General features: G+C 27.1%; 1 protein-coding gene across 2 annotated transcripts in view; it reads right to left on the reverse strand.

Annotated features, from left to right (window-relative positions):
- Positions 1 to 25,421, reverse strand: part of LOC105847916 (uncharacterized) — a 60,319-nt gene that overhangs the window by 25,498 nt on the left and 9,400 nt on the right. For both annotated transcript variants that reach the window (XM_065799071.1, XM_065799070.1), the window contains exons 3-4: positions 22,107 to 22,159; positions 7,529 to 7,562 (exon numbers count right to left, since the gene is read on the reverse strand). In XM_065799071.1, coding sequence (XP_065655143.1) covers positions 7,529 to 7,562; positions 22,107 to 22,159 — 87 coding nt within the window. The remainder of the gene's footprint in view (positions 1 to 7,528; positions 7,563 to 22,106; positions 22,160 to 25,421) is intronic.

The following is a 25,421-nucleotide window of genomic DNA, read 5'->3' on the forward strand; positions in this document are numbered from 1 at the left end:
GATCAAAAATATATTTTTTTGGTTGTTAAATGTTTTGTCCCTAGACTTTTGGCCACCACTGTATATATATATATATATATATATATATATATATATATATATATATATATATATATATATATATATATATATATATATATATATATATATATATATATATATACATATATATATATAAATATATATATACATATATATATGTATACATATATATATATATACATATATATATATATATATATATATATATATATATATATATATATATATATAAATATATATATATATATATATATATATATATATATATATATATATATAAATAAAATATATTTCAGACAACAGGCATGTATAAATTAGGTGCCAGGTCCATAGTTTTTAAAAGAAAAGTATTATTTTAAACTTTGATTAAGTGAATGCATAGTGTGATTCACCAAGGAACAAGCCATCAACTGTTTACGAAAAGCATATCTATAGTTTAAGATAATTGTATGAAAAGATGGTAATCTGAGCTCTAAAAGCATGAAAGATATACTATCATATTTGTTGTATCCGAAAAACATTTTAGCACATTTTTTTTAATAATACTGAAGGCATGCCATTGTTTTATCATTATAATTTTGCCACAAAGGAACACCATATAAACAAATGCAATATGCTTTAAACAGTTTAACCTTCACTCTGGTAGAGCATAAATGAAAGCGTCTAATTAAGATATTTGTACATGTGTAAAGGCCCTTCACCTCTTTGGTTATATCAAGATCATCGGTTAGGTCATTTTTAATTATATGACCAAGGTATTTAAAAAATTCAACAAAAGCAATTTCACACCCTGACATGCATGATTCTGGGAAGGAGTTTGATATAACTTTTGATTTTTTAGATTGGATTAAACACCGTACATACAGTTTTCTTGGTATTAAAGGACATGTTAATTAAAGAAGATTCGTTATTTGTAAAGCTAATTAGTTTTTGAAAAGAAAACCAAGAAGATGCAATTAGAACCATATCATCAGCGTAGGCCAACACATTCATGAATGAATATACCACCTATATTACATCCAATACAAAGGTTTGATATGGATGAAATCCAATCTTGTATGTAAAAGTTAAATAGAAGTGGTGACAATATACTACCTTGACGAATCTCATCTATCTATCTATCTATCTATCTATGTATATATATATATATATATATATATATATATATATATATATATATATATATATATATATATATATATATAAATATATATATTTATATATATATATATATACATATATATATATATATATATATATATATATATATATATATATATATATATATATATATATATATATATATATATATATATATATATATATAGATAGATAGATAGATAGATAGATGAGATTCGTCAAGGTAGTATATTGTCACCACTTCTATTTAACTTTTACATACAAGATTTAATTTCATCCATATCAATACCATCCATATCATACCTGTATATATATATATATATATATATATATATATATATATATATATATATATATATATATATATATATATATATATATATATTTATATATATATATATATATATATATATATATATATATATATATATATATATATATATATATATATTAGGTATGTTACATCCCGCGTTTTACGGAACCGATTTTTGTGCTAAAAAACTGTTCCCCGTTTTTAAAACTTGGCGTTTAGGCAGTATGGTAGGATCATGTTTTGTAGCATATTTTTTTAGAATTTTATATTAACTTAGAAGTTTTTTTAAAAGTAGAATGGTTGAACTTTATTAAAGAGTATTTTTTTATTATATTGACAAAAGTTAAAGTGTTATTTATTGATATCAAAAAGTGTGTTGTACTTCTTGTGCTGAGTAAATGTTGAAGATATTATCTTTTTTTTTTCTATCCTATTCTTTTTTTTAAGTTTATACGTTTTCTATGCACATGCCAAATTTCAAGAATTTATTTTAACTAGCAGATACCCTATTTTTACCCTCACTTTTGGTACCTAAGTTTTGTTTTTCCGTCTTCTGTTTGGGGGAGAAGGGGGGGGTACTGTAGGATATTGAATATTCCTTTTTAAAAGCCAATAATAATAATTATTAGAAAATTTGTGTGATTTTTCTATAAAGTGATTTTGTGATATAAGTACTAATATTACATTTATAAAAAATCAATGTCAAAATAGCATTTATTATATATTAAATCAATAATACATGTTTTTTGCTCAGTCCAATCATACTATTACATTTTTAAAAAGCTTTATATCATATAATAATATAATATATTGCTTTTTTACGTATTTAGAATATATCATATATTAGTAATATACTAATATTTGTCTAAAAATATATAGACATATATAATATATTTATAGTATATTAAATTTAATATACTATTTATAGTATATTATATTTATACTATATTATATACTTAATATATACTATATTATAGTATATATTAAATATATACTATAATATAATATATATATATATATATATTTAATACATACTATATCAATAATAATTATATGAATGATATGATTCCGATAGAGCAATGACAGTCTTGCACAATAGCAGAATACTAAAACTTAAAAAAAAACATAGAAAGGCTATTACTATTTCTTACTGGACTAGAAAAGAAAATGATTCTGAAACTGTTGATTATTATATGAAAAAGTTCCAGCTGGTTGCTGACATTGTAGTTGATGTTTTCATTGAGTTGATGTTTTCCTAATGTGAATATGTTGCCATTATTTTTTGATAATTGGACATGCATTTTATTATCTTACTACATGATTTTACTATTTTTCGACTATATATATATATATATATATATATATATATATATATATATATATATATATATATATATATATATATATATATATATATATATATATATATATGTAAATTATGTTAGTGTATTTTACAAATAGAGTGCTCAATGTTCTTAAAGAGCAATACTAATATATATATATATATATATATATATATATATATATATATATATATATATATATATATATATATATATATATATATATATATATATATATATATATATATATATATATATATAAATTAGTAAAAAATACTTGTCTAAATTTTTCTTCAACTTGAAGCTTCACCATTGCTGGATCATCAGGAAGAGCTCTCAGGAACTCCTCCTGATGATCCAGCAATGGTGAAACTTCAAGTTGAAGAAAAAGTTAGATAAGTGTTTTTTACTAATTTATATATATATATATATATATATATATATATATATATATATATATATATATATATATATATATATATATATATATATATATATATATATGTAGTATGCAGCAAGTAGTGGAACTTGCAAAAAAAATATACAGCGAGTAGTCAAACTTGCAAAAAAAATTTACAGCGAGTAGTGGAACTTGCATAGATATGTACACGGAGTCGTGGAACTTGCAAAAAATATGTACAGCGACTCGTGGAACTAGCAAAAAAAATTTACAGCGACTCGTGGAACTAGCACAAAAAAAATTACTGCGAGTAGTGGAACTTGTAAAAATATAAAGTGAGTAGTGGAACTTTTTTTTGATAGATGGATCTAGCTTACATTCACGTCATGTCTATTGTTAACAATGATTATTATATAGTTTCATTAATGGAATTTAATATCTTAATCATTAACTAAAAGCCAAGATGTAAACTAATTAAAATAATATTATAAAACATTTTTTGTTTTTAAAAATTTTTTCAGGTCAGAGGGGGAACCATCTATAACTATCACTAAGCATTATGTGATGTATTTTGAATTTTGGTAAAAGATGTTTTTATATTAAAGTTTATTATTTTAATTACATTTAAATATTTTTTCGAATCTCATTAAAAATATAATTTTTTTTTGTGGTGTAAAAGAGGGGGGGGGGCAATGATACGCCCCTTCCCCATCTACACCCCTTGAAACAAAGGGTGCACTGCTAGTGATGTGAAGTAGTAAAATATAATTTTTGATTTGATACTAGATTTCTTTTTAATTATAAAGATTAATATTTATTAAAAAAAAGAGTCATTTTTGACAATAGGGTGTTTGAAACCATCACCCTTACATCCACCCAAAGACAATGATAAAACTTCTATATTTGACTGTGGTCGGATAGCTAATTACAAAACATCTTGTATATAAAAATTTATATTTTCATTAAAAAAACCCCACTTTTTTACGAATACTGTTAGTCTTTATTGCTGGTATTGATGGTGGTTTTGTGCCCCCTCTTGCCCCCGGATGCACCCGTAATCTAGAAACCTTTATAAATTTGTAGATAACTCTTGTATCCATCTTTTGATACCAAGATGTAAACTTTTGGATAAGAATTGATTAAGTTATAATAGTTTTAGTTAATAAAAACTTTATTTTGACCACAGTTTCTTCAACAAATCCTAATATCAAAAAATCGGTACTTAAAACGTCATAACTTTTTGTAGGGTGGTTCGATTTTGAAATTTTTTTCACTTTTGGAATAATGAAATAAAGCTCTTTTTAATGATATATAACAACCTAGAACTTGATGAATTTAAAAATTTCATGTAACATACCTATATATACCATAAATATATATATATATATATATATAATATATATATATATATATATATATATTTATATATATATATACAGGGCCGGCTGGTGGCGTGTGCCAAGTGTGCAATGCACACAGGCGACAAGTTTCTAGGGGCGGCAAACTTTAGGATCGACATTAAATGAAAATTTGCCAAAAAAATAATTTGTTCAGATAAAAATAACTATTATATATATGTAAAAAATTACATTGATATTTCAATATTTAATTTTTGCCTACAATTTACTTTTTAAAATGTCTCTAAAGAAAATTCCGGGATTCCTTTTTGCTTATTCAGCATATCTTAGTACCAATAGAATATGTTTCTTTGAATTGGGGGGTTTTCAATGTTGTTATCATAATAACTTTATTATTAAAGTTGATCAGTCGTTATAACATGTTAGTGATTTTTATTTTTTTATTAGTTTGTTTAAAAATAATTAGGAAAGTGTTAGATATTGTCTAACGAATTTTGAATTAGAAATATTATTTAGAGGTGAAACTTTATATAATTTTTATTGTTATAAAATTTCTAGAAAATGGAGAAAAGAAAAAAGTTGTCCGATTTTCACTATCATCTGAAACGGCTAAAGAAACAGGAAGAACGTGATAAAACCAAACTAAACTAGATACTTTTGTAAGTTCAGAAACATTTTATAGCCCCAACAATGATTTTGAGATAAAAACTTAGCTATATAAAATCAATTTAAATGAGATCAGAGTACATGAAATCGAGATGGAAGGTGAAGAATCGAACCATTCTTCACTTTCTCGAGCGATACTTGATTCTCGATCGAGAATCGAGCGAATTTAACTGGCGTGCTCCCTTTTTGTACATGGGAAGTAATTTCTGATTGGCCTCAGACTTTTACAAACCATAATATTCAAGAAATAGTTATGAAGAGCCCTGTAAACCAAAAGTTAAACAGTTATGCAAGAAATTATGATAATAGTATTTAGAGGATCATCTGATAAACTGTATGAAGAAAACAATGGAAATTTCCTAAAAATAGTTGAATTTATGGCAGAATTTGACCCAATTAAGGAATATCATGTCTCCAAAGCAGGGGAAAATCCAAGAAGAAATTGTTCAGTTAGTGGTTCGTGCTACTAGAGTGGAAATCCTTTAAAAAAATCGAAAAGCCAAATACTACATCATTATTGCGGATTGCACACCAGATGCCAGTCATCATGAACAGTTAACTCTTATTATACGATATCTAGTCATAATGATTCATTGGTTGTCAACATTCGAGAGAGTTTCTTAAATTTTATTATTACTGATGATACCACAGGCTTGTAAATTTTTGAAATTTTCCTGATTTTTTTTATGTAACATATGTTAAAAGTTAAGAAACGTATATAAACAAAATTTAATTTTACAGGTCATGGATTTGAGCAAAACATTGTGGCTTCATTGAATGAAAATAAAATTCCACTTAAAGATTTGAGAGGTCAGGCATACGATAATGATGCAAATATGAGAGACAAAAACAAGGGCTTACAAAAGAAAATTTTATATAGAAATAAGCGAACACTCTTCGTCTCTCTTACAGCACATTCACTTAAATCTTCAAGTGATACAAGATGGAAGAGTCACATCAGAGCTGTAAAAGCGATCAAGGAAAATATGCAAAAGATTTATGAAGCATTGCATGTAGTTGCCAAAAGTGGTAGTGATGGAACCACCAAATTATCAGCTGAATCTATTGCTGCTAAAATGAATACTTTGGAATTCATATGTGGAATTGTTATTTGGCATGATGTATTGAACAAAATAAACTGCACAAACAAAATTATTCAGTCAAGCTCATCAAGTGTCAAAATTTCAATTGAATTATTAAAATCCACTGTAGCATTTTTGGAATCCAGTTACAATCAGACTAAATTTGATGAGTACGTTACCACAGCATATGTTTTGGCAACAACTTCGGGTCTAACATTCGAGTTTACCGATCTGTCAACTGAAGGAGTCAGGAAGAAAAAAAAGTTTTTCGACGAAGTTGAAACAAACCAAGTTCCTTTTTTTGGATTCCAGATCAAAATTCAAAAAAAATTTCTTTGATATACTTTTTAGTTGTGCCATTAAATCTATGAAAGAGCGTTTTGAAGACTTTAGAACAACCATGTCCTATTTTCAGTTTTTATTTGAAATTCCGAATATTTCAAACATGAAAGAAGGTATATCGAAAGATAATTGCAATTTGTTGGAAGAAACTTTAACCGACAAAGACCAAAAGGATATTTCTGGTGAAGAATTGACAACTGAACTTTGTTGGTTGTCACGAAAAACTGATAAAAAGAATCCACTAGATATTCTAACATTTATATTTACACGTGATCTTGAAGAAATATTCCCTTATACTTGTATTGCATTGAGAATCTTACAAACAGATTCAGTCACTGTCTATCAAGGCAAAAGATTTTTTTCCAAACTAAAGTTGATCAAAAACTATTTTTGAAATGCCCACGAGCCGGCTCTGTATATATATATATATATATATATATATATATATATATATATATATATATATATATATATATATATATATATATATATATATATATATATATATTTAGAAAATCTATACATTTTGTCTATCTTTTAAAATTATAAAAAAAATTACTAATATAATTAACTTTAAAAGTTTTTAAAAGCTTTTGTAGCCATTGCGCATACCACAATTGTGATAGCTGTTGTGCATACCACAACTTATCAGCAGTTTAGATATTAGTACCTGTCTAAACAATACTTGAAATACCCGCTTGAAATGTGTTAATTAATTACAACTGTACTTATAGGATAAGTGTCCAAATGAGTCTTGATAAATTACTAATTAAAAACAGTAACATTTCACAAATGAAAACCATACAGACAGAGAAATTATTACCATTTTTAGATTCAAATACCTGCTATTGCATTTCCAGGTTTACTTTTTAACTTCTAAATTTAAAAAAATTAATGTTTTAAAAGATCCATATAAAAAATTTCTATAAAATTATAAATAATAATATAATATATAAAATGTATGTATGTATGTATGCAGTGGCGGATCCAGCATTTTTTGATCTTTGAAATAGCTAACTTCCAGACATGGAGCTAACTCCAAACATTTATATATTTATACTTATATCAAATAATGAGGGTTTGCAAAAAATTGCGATGATTGGAGGCTGGGAACAAAAAAGCCCCAAAATTTTTGCTACACCTGCCCCAAACGTGAGAGCAACAAGTTGATAAAAAATTTTTTGTACTATTTTCAACTAGACTTATATTCATTGATAAATTTTAAGTTTCATAGTATTATCTCTCAGCGTTAAAAAATTCCGACCATATAAAAATTACAACCCCCTCAAATTGTGGGAGGTTTAAACTTTATATGTTAATATTGAAAAAGTTTCATGTGCTACCATAATTAGTAAGTAACAAGTGGCAAAATGGCTGATTTCCAGTTGGTGTTTATGCAATTAAAAATGTTATAAATTTAAATTCACTAGATAGTACTGAGTATTTGATTGCTAAATAATTAACAACAGATTGCTACTTGTGCCATGACTCTGAGGAAGGATGATATCTGGTTGATAGGAAAGCTTATATTGGAATTACCAGCCTCTAGAGTCCCCACAAAAAGGGATGTTATTGGCTTATTCTTTTATTTAAAAGCATAGCAGTTGTAACAATGCTGTGGGCAGACAAACTTGTTATTAAAGTTTAGCAGCAGCATGCTAAAACTGGCATTGAAATACAACATAAAGACAAAATAAAAGCAAAAATTCTTAACCTTTATGATAACTATAGGACACTTAAGAAGAACAAAGGGTGAAAATCAAACTAAGAAAAAGAAAAGATTTTTAGTGAAGTTAAAACAGTACTTTTTCATAGCATGTCAAGATCGTCAGATGAAAATAGAAACCAATAGACTTTGTACCTAAAAAATATATACATAGGACGAAGATCTTGAATTCTTGAGTGCTCTTCAAGCTCTAAAAAGGTGCGTCTGGGTACAAAAGACAATATCTAAACAAGAAAAGTAGAGCGTAAAATGAAGAGAACTAAGGTCTTCTTGAGGAAGAAAATGAATCAAAAGCAAAGCAAGTAAAACCTGTTTTCAACGAATGGTAAGTAAAATGGTAAGTGAAGTACTGATAGAGTTCTGTTGATTAACCAGAGGACAAGAAGTTTGAATATCATGCAAAAGAGAAGAGTTTGACAAGTGTGGCAAAGAAGAATGTCATGTTAACACTTCAGCTTCCAAAAAACCTATTAAAGAGTGCAAAAATATCTACAATGGCAGATAGGTTGAATTCGTCAGCTGGTTAGAGAACAGCATTGATGGATGCAGTTATATCAGAAAATGGCGCTGATTTGAAAAGTGTGACACTGTCGAAGTCAAGTACCAGAAGAAAACGGATGGAAATTCAAACAGAAACAGCTCTTTATATAAAAAGTATCATTTATTGCACTAAATTATGCCACACTTTATTGGGATAATAAAATTGTACCTGGAGACAATGAGAGACTTGCTGTTTTCATAGAAGGACTGCGAGCTCTCAGAGGAGAAAAACAACTTAGTATTCCTGTCATAGTTGATGGCATTTGGATGACCTAGGAAACTGTTACCTATGCTGTGATACAGGAATGTAGTGTTGAAAACGCTGTTGTATGTCAATTTTTGACACAACTGCTTCTATTTCCTGTAGGAAGAATGGGGCAAGGTGGCAATTGTGTCAAGTTGAGACATTACTAGGCAAAAAGGTAGTCTACTTTGTTTGTTAACACCATGAATTGGGAAGAACTTTGTGTGTAGTTTAGAAGAAATTATTCGGTGCAAAATCCATCCCAGTTAAACCAGAATTTAAGAATTTTTAGCAGCATTGGGACTCACTTGCTCAGTAATCAACATACAAAACACTTGACATTCACGATCATAGACTGAAATGTCAGCAAGAAGTAGTTATTGCCTTTTTCATAAACTGCTGTCAGTGCCTAAATCTAATGATGCATCAGAAGATGGATTATCTTGTGACAACTATCAGGAAAGTGCCAAGCTGATGCAGATACTTCTGGGAGAAGAACCACCTTATGGTGTACATGGTTACAGCCTAGAGCATTTAGTCAGGCTCGGTCATGGGCGACTAAATCAGCATATAATGAAGCTGCATTGTTTGATCACAATTGCAGAGTTGTTAATGACATAGAAAAAAGAGCAGTCAAGTCCTTTACAGACTTTGCTGGAACAATTACAAAGGAAGAAATACAGAGACAATCTCAAATATCAAGAAGACGACTTTGCATGATTCACTGGACTAATTTAAGCTTATTGGTGCAATGCACATCTTTTGTTGTTTGTAGTATGAGTAAACATTTTAATTTTATAAACTGTTAACCCTCAAGAAACCATTCTAGGACTGTTACATATTATTTTCAATTGATTACTTGAATAATCTGAAAATAAGGTAAAACTTTTGACATTTTTGTTTGACTTGATGGCAAGATTGAACTTAATTATAAATTATAAAAAAAGTTGTTATTTTGTTAAATAACCATAAAAGTAATGGAAGAAAGGGCAGGGAACACAAGTATTGAAACTTTAATTTTTTTGGAGCATGCTAGTATGTATGTATGTATGTATATTAGGCAGGTCCGTTTTTAGGGGTTGGAAAAACTATAACTTTGCCACTTCATTTTCCCATTCTATGTTGCTATACAAGAAAATTGTAAAAAAAGTTTTGAAAATATTTCAATTTTCCTGACCTCCCTGAGGGTTTGAATATTTTTAAAAAAGTCATTTATATTCATCTTAATTAGATCAAGGACCAACATAACTAATTAATTTTTTTTGTGTGTGAGCTAGCTCTACTATAAGGAATGTTCGTATAAAATATTCATATTTGAGCTCAAAATATTTAAAATTTCTTGAGATAACACATTTTAAAATATGACCTGGTTTCTTTTAAAGACCTGGTTTTTACTATGTTTTTAATTGTATATTTATTTAAATACTCTTAAATATTCATTAAAAAAATTAATAAAATTTGCATTTAAGAAGTTTCTTAAATAAGGAATCCAAATAAAAAATAAATACAAACTGTTAAAAATGTAAAAGACTTCGACTAAAGGTTTTACAAACACGTTTTGTAAATAATAGACATGAAAATTCAGTTAAATTTTTCTTATAAAAAGTTAAACTTTTCTTACAATTTATTAAGTATTTCTTTGGACCAGTTACATTTATAAAATGGAAAATTAACTGTGTTCCTTCAAAACCAGTAAAATATCTTCCAACTTTTCCTTTTTAATTGTTGAATCGATAAAGTCTTTTACCAATTTAATAGCTCTTTCACAACAGTCATTGATACAGACTAATCTTTTTATAAACCTTTGCATATTTTTTTTATAATCAGAATCATGAGTTCACAAATCAGGTGGATTTTCTAATTACTTTGGTAATTAAGTAAGGAACTATTTTAAATATTAGCCAAAAATTTTGACCAACGTAACCATTAAGTTCTGAATTTTCATTTATTTCTACAGGCTTAAATTTTTTAAGTTGAAAGAATTCAGGTAAATTTGTTTGTATTAAATGCTGAGCAACTTTTTCTTTAACTTTATTGTCAAGACTTTAATCAAATAAACAAAAGACAACTGTTTCTTCAGAAAGATAATAACTGTGTTTAAAATAGCTTGAAATAAAAGTTTGAGGAACATCAGCATCAAAATCTTTCATTTTTATCATTTCTTTAACCGTACACAAATCATTATGAGCAGCAGAATTTGACTTGATTGAAGAAAGTTTTTTGTGTGAATTGAAGCTACATATATCGCAGCCTTTGAAAATACTGTTTTTTCCTCTAGGTTTAAAAACTTGGAGTAAGCTTCATTGCCAAAATGTATAAAGTGTCTGTTATTAATCTAGCTTCATGTTCAGCAACTGGTTTGTGTATAATAAATCCAGGAACTGCCTCCTTTCCTTCCAGAAAAAAATGACATATTGACACAGAAGTTTATAATTTCTGGGGAAAGTATGAAGTTCCAAAGCATTTTTGCAAAGAGATAAACTTTTTTAGCCATATTTTCTAATAGAGTTCTACTAACTTTGCACCACGGAAACTTTGATAACTGATCCATATTTTTTGGAACATTTCCATAATGCATTGGCCTAGCAGCTTTGTATCTTGTATAAATAGGTTTTGATGGACCTTTGCTTTCTGTTTTAGCAATTGCATTTATTGCATGTAAAATATGTTGTTCTTGAGAATGTTTTCTACAAAAAAGTCTTAACAGATGTCGATTTAAAAGTTCTTCTAAAATACTTATACAACCCTTATTACAACCAGTGTTACATGCTGATGTGTCAGCACAAATTCCAATTATAAAGCTTTCAATTCCAAACTTTTTTATAACATTAAAACGTACCAATGCTCAATCATACCCTTTCCCTAATTGACATTCAACTATGCCTAGCAGCTCATCCTGTTGTTTTTCATTTGTATTTAAATCCCAATCAGGACTTGTAACAACAATAGCTAGATGTTTGTTTACTTTAGAAATATTGTCTTCATCTAAAACCGTAACTTTTTTTGTATCAATGTGCAAAATTAAATAACTACTTTTACATTTGTCTTTTATTTTTTCCTTAATTAATTCTGATTCCCTAACATATAAATCTTTTCTTATTTTTCTACTTTTTTCTTTGAAAGTTTTACTTAAGATTGATATTTCCACATCTTAAAAATAATGCTAATAATCATGTCTGTACTTCAACAGAAATTCCAAAACGCCCAAAAAATGTTAAAGTTTTTTAAATAAGTTCACCAATATCTACTGTTACTGTCGCCTTATTTCGTTTTATTTTAGTTGATTGTTTTTCAATTTCACCATAGTTATTATATTAAAATTCTTCATTATCAAAATTTTCTAACGAAAATAACTCTTGATTTTCATTAATACAATTGCTATTTGATGAAAATTGTTTTAACTTTGAGTTTTTTGTAGCAGATTCCTCCTTTAGCTCAAAATCCTTGGCTTTCTTTTTGCGAAACTCTCTGTTGGAATAACCTTTTTGATATTTTTTGTCTATTTTGCCAATTATCATTGTTTTTGCAAAATCGCATTCTTTTGCGTCTTTTGATCGAATTCTATCTTTTTCAATTATTTCATAAAGTTTTGGGTGTCCTATGTCAAACAATTCTTTATCTAATGCCAAAAAATTTTTTTCATGCAGCTTTTGTGTTTCACTTTTTCAAACGTTTCTAAGTTCCAAACGCAGCGCAGTTTCATAAAATTTATTATGGCGCGCTGTGGTTATAACTCCCCATTGCTTAGTGGGCCAGTAGGTGGACAAAATGGGAAAAATTTTAGTTGTCTAATCTTGAAAACCTATTTAATTTTAGTATCTACATATATTAGGAGAAATCTATTGATAATTTATTTATATTAAATCCCTTAGTTACCAGGACTCTAAGCATTTGAATATTGAGATAAAATAAAAAAAAATAAAAATTATAAATAAGTAATTAACGGTGACATCAACGTTGTGTTATATTTCAATTACATCTACGTTTTTGAAACAAAAAATTAGTACATGTTATTCTAGAGTATTTAGAGATAAGAAAAACCAATGTGTGAAATAAATTTGTCATAGCATGTTATCTCAGTTATACTTTGAAAATCACAGATTAAAAAAAAAAATTTCTTAAGAAACTTATTTTTTGCCGCACAATAACTAATAATTACCACAATTTGCCATGTGTTGTCTTATATTTATTTGAGCTATATGATGCTTCAATCGAGTTTTAATTGATTGCTCGTCCCCTTAAATCCCCGTTCAGATTTTATGTATGTTTTAACTTGGTTGCTATGGTACTAAATTTTGCATAGCAACAACTCATTTTTACATTAACGTTGTTTTAACAGTATTTTACTTGCGCTAAATACACAATATTGGGGGTATGTATTAAAATGAGATTCAGAATTCTTATGAGGTTAACTTTTTTTGGTTACTATGGATACCTTACTTTGCATAACATAGCAACAACTTATTTTCGGTAGTTGTTAGTAATTTAATTACTAACACTGACAGTAATTTATTACTTTTAATTTTAATTACTAACACTTGTAGTAACTTAATTACTAACAAGTATTAGTAGTCCAGGCGGCATATATATTATAACATTTTACTTTTAAATACAAAATACTTGTTACAATAATTATTTAGATATGGTTTTGTTAAACTTAGACATTCATAATTTTCTCCAAAAAAACAATCTTAGTATTTCAAAACAAAATATTACTGAAGATATATTAAAATTTATTCAGCCAAAATTTGCTGATTTTAAAGACGTTGATTTTAGACATGCTGTTCAACGATTTGTTTACTTGTATATAAAAAAGTGGAAATCTGCAAACTATACTGTGAAAAATTTTGAAAAGAAGTTTGTGAACTGGCTTAATGAATATTTAATTGTCAGAAAAAAAGACAATGAACCAACTGCAAGTAGACGTGGTCGAAAACCAGTTGCATTTGATAATAGTTCTAATAAAACTAAAAAACGGCGTGTAACTTGTTTAATTGAATCTCATTCATCCAATGAATTTTTTTTTGCTGCTAATAAAAAATTTAGAGATGAATCTGTTGTTATTGCTGCCAAGAATGTTTTAAATATATCAAATACAGATAAAGCAACTAAATATTCAGCAGACGAAGCACTGGCTTTAATAATTGATGCAAGTCTGACAAAAGCTTCCTATCAATTGATTAGAAGCGGAGCCTTGGAGAAAGAATATAACATCTACCCCGCTTACAATGATGTCAGAGATGCAAAATTGAAATGTTATCCTGCAAATATAACAGTGGAGGACTATTCAGCTTCAGTTCCTTCAAAAGATTTAATGACTCATACTTTGCAAAGAATCTGTGCAGTTCAGGAACCTGTGCTAAGGCACTTGATATTGAACGACAAAGCAATAAAAACAATGACACTAACGTGTAAGGCTGGTTTTGATGGTGCTACTGGCCAAAGCATTTATAAACAAGTTTTATCAGAACCCGACATTAACAGAGATTTAAAGCGTGAAGAATCATTATTTATTACTTGTCTTGTCCCATTGGATTTGACTGGATTTAACAACAGCAACGAAAAGGTGCCTATTTGGAGAAATCAAAAGTCGTCCTCCACAGCCTATTGTAGACCCATAAGATTTGCATACAAAATGGAATCCAAGGAATCTGTGATTGAAGAAGATCAGTACATTAAAAGTGAGATAGAAAGCTTGGGTATGATTTTATTAGAGGTTTGCGGATCTTCTATTGAAGTGAATTGTATTATTGAACTTACAATGATTGATGGGAAGGTTCAAACAATATTATCTAAAAAAAATAACTCGTACCAATGCTGTTCAGTGTGTGGTGCCTCTCCAAAAAATATGAATAGTCTTGATATCCTTAATATAGATTATACTAACAGAGAGTTCAAATATGGTCTTTCCAGTCTTCATGCATGGATTCGATTTTTTGAGATGTTATTGCACATTGCATATAAAAAAGAAACAAGAAAGTGGCAAGCAAGATCTAAAGAACACAAAGAAAAGGCATCTGTAGCTAAACAAAAGATTCAGACTGATTTTATGAACAAAATGGGACTTGTTGTTGATTTCCCTAAAAGTGGTGGTTCTGGAACAAGTAATGATGGCAATACCTCAAGGCGTGCAGCATATGAACAAACAGCTGAAATTCTGGGTATTGACCAAAACCTTATATTCAGATTTTACATTATCTTGGTAACGCTCTCTTCAGGATATGAAATAGACTGCTTAAAGTTCAAGGATTATTGTTTTGACACTTTTAGACTATATGTGTCCCTTTATCCATGGTATTACATGGATCAATCAGTTCACAAAGTATTGATACATGGACATGACATAATTAAAAGCCTTACATTACCCATCGGACTTATGTCAGAGGAAGCTCAAGAGGCTAGAAATAAAGACTTTAAATCTTATCGCGAAAATTTCAGCCGAAAAACATCCAGAAAAGCAACAAATACTGATCTTATCAATAGACTCCTAGTTTCCAGTGATCCTGTTATTTCATCATTGCGTAAATCAACATCACACCAAACAAATCATAAAGCATTTCCTTCAGATTTCTTACAATTACTTAAACAATCTTCAAACGATATTATTGTTTTATAATTTTTTGATGTAATTTAAAATTGATAACGTTTTCTTGCACTATTTTTTGCTTTTATTATTCCTAAAACATTATTTACCTAAATACTCAATTTTTATTCAATATAGGTGGGTCAAAAATCCGATAAGATATTCAAATATCAATTTACCACTTTGTAACTAAGGAAAGTATCCGGTAACTAAGCAATATAAGTATCCATAACAACTAAATTTAAAAAATTATCACTTTTGTAAGAAGTGTGATCTCATATTGGTACTCATGCCAAATTTAGTGAATATAGCACTTATAAAATATCTGCAGATAACAAAAGTAGGTTGTTGCTAAGCAATATAAAGGTATCCATAGCAACGAAATAAAAAAATATTACCTTCATAAAAAGCGACATCATATTAGTACTCACACTAATTTTAGTGAATATAGCTCTAATATTAAATTAGTTATGAATTTTGTCCAGTAAAAGTGCATTCTGGCCCACTGTGCATTGGTCCGGCGGTACAAATTAAAGAAAAAATTTCCCTAAAACTGTATTAAATATAAAATATTCAAACCCCAAGGGAGGTCAGGAAATTAAAAATTTTTCAAATATTTTTTTAGGAAAAGTCTTGAGTAACAACATAGAATGGCAAAATAAGTTGGGAAAGTTCTAGTTTTTCCAACCTCTAAAAACGGACCTGCCTAATATACAATGATATATACATATATCATTGTGTGTATGTATATATATATATATATATATATATATATATATATATATATATATATATATATATATATATATATATATATATATGTATATACACCTATAGTATCCCTTACGGGGACAGATTTTACAAAAAAACGAATACTTAGGGGGACATTAGCATTAATTTTTTGTCTCCGTAAGCATCGTTTTTTTTGTAAAAAAATGTCCCCGTAAGCAACTTTTATAGAGAACGAAAGTACATGCATTGACTATCAAATAGCCTTAGTCGCAGCAGAGTGCTGCTGCATTGACTGAGGGTTTGTTTGGGGTCAGCATCAAGGTCAGCCTAAGAGTTAGGGTTACGGCAAAGTTTAAATATGGTCATATGGTCATACTGTAATTAATCGTTTTTGTAAATAGATGATAATAAAAATGAAATATAATATATAATAAATAAATAAAAATAAAAAAATATATAAAAAACATACTTTTATAATAAAAAAAATAATATTAAATATGTATAAATAAAAATAAAAGTATGATGAAAATAATAAAAATTATGATAAAAATAGTATAAAAAAAGGAAAAAAAAACAACAACAAAACGGGAACAAAAAAAACATGTCTCCGTAAGCGCCGACTAGGAGTGTGTGTCTATATATATATATATATATATATATATATATATATATATATATATATATATATATATATATATATAACTATTAATATAATTTTAACCAATACAATGAAAAATGTATGTCAAACAAAATCTCAACTTCAAAAAATTTTTTTTATATATTTCTTTAAAGGTTTGTAAGAAATTAGTACAAAATATATTTAACACTAGAGGCCTTTCAATGTTTCATCAGTAGTGTTAGTTTAAGTGCTGTTATGTACAAATTTATTTATTTTTTGTTACAAAAGTATTTTTTAATCAATTAATGTATTGTTGCTATTAATTACCATTGTCTAATATTTTTTAAAATAGGAAGTGTTAGTTAAAAGTATCATGCTTTTGTTTATGCAAATGACTTTCATAAGGTAATAAATTTTTATCACTTTTAAGTTCCAGAAATACAAAAAGCTGGAAAAATGGTTCCATTATTTTTTTATTTATACGTTGGCAATCATATACATGATTGTCAAACCTGTCTGTTGAATGGCCAGTTCTGCAACTTGAAATATGACCACTAGTGCGATTTCTCAAATTGTTTGTTTTTCCAGTATTTCCAGTTTGGGTTGAAAAACATAAAAATCTAATACCTGAACGAATTACTACCAATTTCATTATAGAATCAACATCATTTATTTTAAAAAACAATAATTTCCTCTTTGATAATCAATTATTTCACCAAATCACAGGTACAGCCATGGGTACAGGCTTTGCACCAGACTATGCATGTCTTTCGATAGGTTTCTTAGAAGAAACAATACTTTTTCCAAAAATTCTACCAAGATTTTTTTCGAATGACGAGGTTCATACTATTGAACAGTTCTACTTTAGATATGTTGATGATGGTTTTAATATATGGCCTAAACACTTAGATATAAACAAATTTAAATTGTCACTCGCCGAATTAAACAATTCAATTACCTTCACAATTGACTATGGCATTGAATTAGTTGAAAAAGAAAATATTTATAATATAATTAATTTTTTAGACATTTCTGTTATTCTTCAAAATAACAAATATATCAAAACTGACATATTTTATAAAGAAACAAACACACACGATTATCTTAATTTTAACAGTCATCATCCTTACCACACCAAAAAGAACATCCCTTATAGTCTTGCAAAAAGAATAATTGTATTTACATCTGATTATATCACCGAAAACCTGCGTTTAGCAGAGCTTAAATTATGGCTGAAAGAATGTAATTATCCAGACATTGTTATTGAAAAAGCATTTCATAATGCAAAACCACAAGGACCAGCTCAACAAAAGAAACCTAATGAAGTCGTTCCTTTAGTCACTACATTTTACAGCAACCTAAATTGCCAACCTATATTAACTAAAACCAAACTTCTACTCAGTTTATCCACCAGTGAAAGAATACAAAACATATTTTCAAACATAAATCCTGTAATAGCTTACAAACAACCACCAAATTTACTGAGACAACTTACTTCCGCTAAATTTAATTCCACAACATCTAATAAAAAAAGATGAGAATTTTCAAATGTAATGATAGTCGTAGCAAAACTTGTTTATTTTACCTACAAGAGGTAAATAATTTCGTAACATCCAACGGTACTATTTGGAATATTAAAAGTCACATTACTTGTAGCAGCAAGAATGTCATTTATTATCTAAAATGTTTGTCTTGTAATGGTCAATCAACGTATACTGGAAAAACAAACAATTTGAGAAATCGCACTAATGGTCATATTTCAAGTTGCAGAACTGGCCATTCAACAGACAGGTTTGACAATCATGTATATGATTGCCAACGTATAAATAAAAAAATAATGGAACCATTTTTCCTGTTTTTTGTATTTCTGGAACTTAAAAGTGATAAAAATTTATTATCTTATGAATATCATTTGCATAAACAAAAGCATGATACTTTTAACTAACACTTCCTGTTTTAAAAAATATTAGACAATGGTAACTAATAGCAACAATACATTAATTGATTAAAAAATACTTTAGTAACAAAAAATAAATAAATTTGTACATAACAGCACTTAAACTAACACTACTGATGAAACATTGAAAAGCCTCTAGTGTTACATATATTTTGTACTAATTTCTTACAAACCTTTAAAGAAATATATAAAAAAAATTTTTTGAAGTTGAGATTTTGTTTGACATACATTTTTCATTGTATATATATATATATATATATATATATATATATATATATATATATATATATATATATATATATATATATATATATATATATATATAGTGCTGGCTGGTGGCGTGTGCAAAGTGTGCAAAGTACACAGGCAGCAAATTTAAAGATCAACAGTAAATGAAAACTTGCCAAAAAAAAAACGTCGTTCTGATAAAATTTGATCATTATTAGGGTTGGCATTATTTTTTTTTTGCACACACTAAAAAATGTTCACGATATATATATATATATATATATATATATATATATATATATATATATATATATATATATATATATATATATATATATATATATATATGCCATTAAAAAGGCGCAGCATTAAAAATGCGAAAAATTAAAATTCTGCTTAGAAACAAAATATAAAGGTCTTTCTAGGTACATAACTAAAAATGCAAAAGGTACTAAATCCATTTTTGTAAAAACTGAGTTATGCTCGTTGTCGAATCCCAATCAGTTTTTTTTTTCAATGTTTTCTTCTAACCAATCAGTCGAAAGTTTACTTTTTATGTATACTTCTGGACAAGATGGCCGACATTGATGCTATCCATTGTGAAATAGGAACCCGCCTTAAATTTCTATTGTCAATTGTGAATGACATATCTGCACCTTATTTTCCAGATTTAAAAACATTTTCTTGAATATTTTTATAAAAAAAATACAAATCTCCTTGTTAGTCTATTATTTATATAAGTATTTTTACACATTTTTTGTTTTGGTTATTTTTATATATTTGATAATGGATCCAATATAAAAGTTAAAAAAATTGGTGAACAGTAGCGTATTACTGAAATAAATTCACGAGCCTTTATATTCCTCGTGTCTCTCACTCCTTAAATTTAGTTGTTGCGGATGCAGTCCAAGCATGTTTAGAAAATATAAAATTTTTTCACAAGTTCAAGCAATGTATAATTTGTTCTCTGCGACTACAAAGCGTTGGCAAACTTTTGAATCAAAAGGTTGCAAATTAACAGTAAAATCATTTAGTACTACCAGATGGGATAGTCATGTGAATGCTGTTCGTGCTCTAAATTTTGGATTAAAAGAAATTTTTTGTGCATTGAAAGAAGTTGTTAACATTAAAAAAAATCTATTACTAGATTAACTGCTGAATCACTTGCATCAAAATTAGATTATTAGTTCTATGGTTTGGCACGATGTATTAACTAAAATTAATTGTTTCTGCAGTTTGAGATTAATCTCAAACTATAGACGTGAAGACTGCTGCAAATGCATTAAAGAAAACTTTCGATTTTTTTTGTTACTAAACACACTGAAGATTCTTATATATTTTAAAAGCCAAAATTCTAGCTAATGATGCAAATTTGATTGACGAATTCAGTTCTATTTCACGTGAAAAAGTTCAAGAAAAAGAAAAAGATTTTTTGATGATGAACCTCTTGAAAAAGATGGTGATATACAACCAAACCAAAAATTTAAAGAGCAATTTTTTGCTGTTCTCATTAAAATAGCTAAAGAATCAATAAATAAACAATTTGATAGCTTAAAGGTCAATTTGAAAGCTCAAGTACAATAGAACCGTTCAAGTTTTTGTATGATATCAAAGATATTGATAAAATAGGAGGAAAAGACATAATTAATAAATGCAGATTACTGGAAACAGTATTGACTCATGATGAATAAAAAGATGTGTATTCAGAGTATTGGTTTCTAGAACCTAATTTTTATCACAGAAATTAGATGGGAAAAAATCACCGGAATCTGTGCTTAAATGGATCTATGATAGTCAGCTTAAAGAACTGTTTCCTAATGCTTATATTTCCCAACAAATATTATTAACACCACCGGTAACAGTAAGTACAGGAGAACGTAATTTTTCCAAATTAAAATTATTAAAAAACTATTTACGATCAACAATGGCCCAGAAACGTTTAAATGGTTTATCAATAATTTTCATTGAAAACAAAATTGCTGAATATGTGGATATTGTTGCTTTAAGATAAATTTTGCAAAATCTAAAGTTAGACGTGTTCCGTTTTCCAATAAAATTGCTAAGAAAGTTATTTTATTTGTAGTATGTATTGTTTTATGATTGTAAAAAAGTACATTTTTTGCGAGCAAGCTAACGCCTGCGAGCTCTCTCGGAATATAAATCTAAAAGGCGCCTAATTTATTCTAGCTCACATAAAATATGTTTCACGAGCCGGGTATATATATATATATATATATATATATATATATATATATATATATAAATATATATATATATATATATATATATATATATATATATAATATATATATATATATATATATATATATATATATATATATATATATATATATATATATATATATATATATATATTAGGTATATAAATATATACATATATATATATATATATTAGGTATATAAATATATATATATATATATATATATATATATATATATATATATATATATATGTATATATACATATATATATATATATATATATATATGTATATATATGTATATATACATATATATATATATATACATATATATATATATATATATATATATATATATATATATATATATATATATATATATATGTATATATATATATATGTATATATATATATATATATATATATATATATATATACATATATATATATATATATATATATATATATATATATATATATATATATATATATATATATATATATATATATATATATATATATGATTTATAATATTTCCAAAATAATTTTATTAAAAGTTTTCTTCTAACCTCAATTAAGGAGACGCCAGCAACAAACTCATCAAAATCCAATTCTCCAGAACCTAAAAGTACATAAAATGGTAATTCCAAAGTTTTTGTTTTACATGGAAACAACAGTAAAATAAGAAGCAAGTCAACTATATTTCTAAACTCCTTCATGTTTCTATTAATTCCATCATATCATCATTATGTATATCTTAAAACCATAAATAAAATTTAGGATATTTTGGCTATATCAGGCAGTGTACAAGAACAATTGATTTATTTCGTGACGTATTACGTCACGAAATAAATCAATTATCGTGACAAAGTATTACGAAAAAATTTTTATAAATTTTTTCGTAATACTTTGAAAGTATTTTATTTCATTATTTAGGCATCTTCACTTCCAACAAGACTGCATGCAACCGCTAATAATGTTGGCATTTACTAGAAAAGAAAAGATTAAGTTTATAAAGCAAGATAAAGATTAACACACAACTTGAAAGAATGCAAACTATATAAATCACCAAAACGAGATGAAGAAAGAAAAAAATCTAAAATACTGATATTCAAGGAAAAAAACTAGATGAAGAAGAATTTTTGGAGCACTAAGAGCACTTAGGAACAGTCACAGTAAAAAGATGAGACTTAATTTATCTTATTCAGTGAATGTGCTGCATAAGTGTTATTAATCCAGATGTGGTTCTTGAAAATATGTATGCTAATTAACAGTATTAGAAATAAAAAAAACAGTTATTAACTAGTATAACTGTACATGTTTTTAATTAAATAATACACATGCTTATAGGGGCGCCTAATAACTGCTCTGGCGCCTAATAAAAGCTCTCGGCGGCCCTGCATATTAGTTATCTTAAAAAGAATACAATAGCTTACTAACAAACACTTTTATTTCTACCTAAAAAAAGCTCAGCCAGAAATAAAAGATCAAATAAATAAGAAAAGGAAAAACATTTATTTATATAAGCATAAAGTTTATAAGAAAGTTGAGATTAACAAATCTTCAAGCTGTTTTTTCCTTTAAAGTGCTGGACCACAATTCAAATACTAATTTTAAACCAAAATGTATTTTAAAATGTATTGTATTTTTTTAAATACATTTTTTAAAATCTTTTCTTATTCAAAGGTTTACCCTCTTTATTTTGTTGTAAAGCGAGTTTTTTTTTGAAATTAAAATCTACAATAGCAACATTGTTTAAATTTAATGAGGTGGGGAAGGGAGAATAAAAAGGAAGGGGGGATTTTTGTCCAGATCTAAACGAAGGAGGAGAAAGGAGGGAGGGGGGTGAAGATTAATAAATGGAAGGAGGAGGGGGATAATTATGTGACAATATAAGTATTTTTTATAATAAAGTTCAGTTTATAAATCCAAACTAATATTTTTTACAAAACACGCTCAAAACTATTAAATTCTACCGTGGCTTGCGATCAAATGCGCATTTTTGAAGAGCTGTTTTATCATAATTTCAATAGGATTTGTTATGCTGATATAAGTTTTATACTTTAATAAGAAATAAACCTAAAGCTCATTTTCGACTAATCGAGATTTACTAGGTCGGCAATTTTACACTGGAAGTGTTTGTTTTTGTCAATGACTGAAAATATTATTTTATAATTTTTAATGCCGATTTTTACTGATTTTTTTTTTTTTAGTTTTGAGATATAAAGCTTTTGCTGATATCAAGTAAAAATTAATAAATAATGGGGGAGAGGGGGGGAGGTGTTTTAATCTTTGTAATTTAGGAAAATTTTCAAAAAATTAATAAACTTCCCCCCCCCCCCTCCTTTTATTACGGACTCAAGAGTATAGCAACAACAAACACACATATTGTTTATTATATATTGAAGAAAATTTGTAAGCTAACTTGTCTTTTTTTTATGTCTATATTTGATTATTATTATATTTGACTATATTATGCTTTATTTCATTTTATATACTATGCTTTTAAAGAAATTCATAAATTGAAAACTTTGTAGATATAAATATATAGTTTCATATTGTTATTGTTGAAGTTGTTTTATCAGTCTTATTTATTAATAAATTAGCAAGAAATTATTACATCTCTCATAAATAATAAATAAGCAAAGAAATGATCTTTAAAACAGCCAATAAACAAAATTTTATCTGAAGAAAGAGGGTTTGGAATTATATAGTTCCATATAAGGTTAAGTTTTTGATGATTCTTGTGTCAACTATAAATGTTCAAGCCAAAAAAAAACTTTAGCCTGCAACAAAATTAAATTTTTCTTGCAAACTTTTGTATCTCCTGAATGTTTCGCAAAATCTTTGTAAAAAATTTTTGAAAGACTGGGGAACTAATTCTCTTCTTCTTTTTATGTTTTGTTTTTAATGAAATCGGTTGTTTGTTTTTTTTCAAAAAAAAACAACCGTTTTTAAAAATTTGACAAAATACTCATTTTGATGTATCAATAAACAAGGTATAAAGCTTATAAGAATGCTGCAATAGATGGTATGTTTGCAACATCATTAAAAGCGCCTCATATTGAAACAGTCAAAGATACTTATGTGTTTCGATATCAACTTAATATCTTAATTATCATTGCCAAATTGACCATAATGGATCATTAGATGTATTGGAATAAAATGAGGTAGTTGACAGATTAAGCGGTCTGCTATAAAGAACATTCTTATTTATTTAGAATAATTAGGAGGTAGTGATACAAATTATTTTTCTTAATGTATTAAAAACCAACCCATATAGTGAATAAGATATAAGATCAAAGATTGAATGTATTGCTCATTTCCAAAAATGATTAGGTACTCAATTGTGTAACATTGTAAAGTCTCACAAATGCACTATAAACTTCTTTCAAGAAAGGGAAAACTTACTTAATATTGCACCAACTCAATGCCGAACTATTTTGTGAGACTTATCGGAAATAAACTTGTTATTGTTATTTTAAAAAACCGTCACATCTTTATACATTAAGTTTTATATGTAAAGATATGGCTAATTAAAAATTTATATGTCAAATAGATTAAGATAATGTCATTAAATGTTCTGCAAAACTTTATTCATGGTTTTTTAGTCTAAATCAAAATAACGTGTATTGAAAGCATGCAAATCAAATATTTTTCTTTAATTGTTGTTGTACTAATATCGATTTTTGGTGAAGTTTTTAAACTTTCTTGTTTTTTTGCAAAAATAGTTTTTACTCTTAGTGATAACGTATTTTAAAACTTTTTAACTTTTTATGAAAAAAGTATTTTTGTGTTCAATCTTTTTTGTGGTCACCTTCAGGTCATAACTTATGGTACGATCTTGGCCTTCTCTAATAACATGCCTTGACATCGCGCAAAAC

Source organism: Hydra vulgaris, chromosome 06, assembly GCF_038396675.1.
Source record: "Hydra vulgaris chromosome 06, alternate assembly HydraT2T_AEP".
NCBI classification, from domain to species: domain Eukaryota; kingdom Metazoa; phylum Cnidaria; class Hydrozoa; order Anthoathecata; family Hydridae; genus Hydra; species Hydra vulgaris.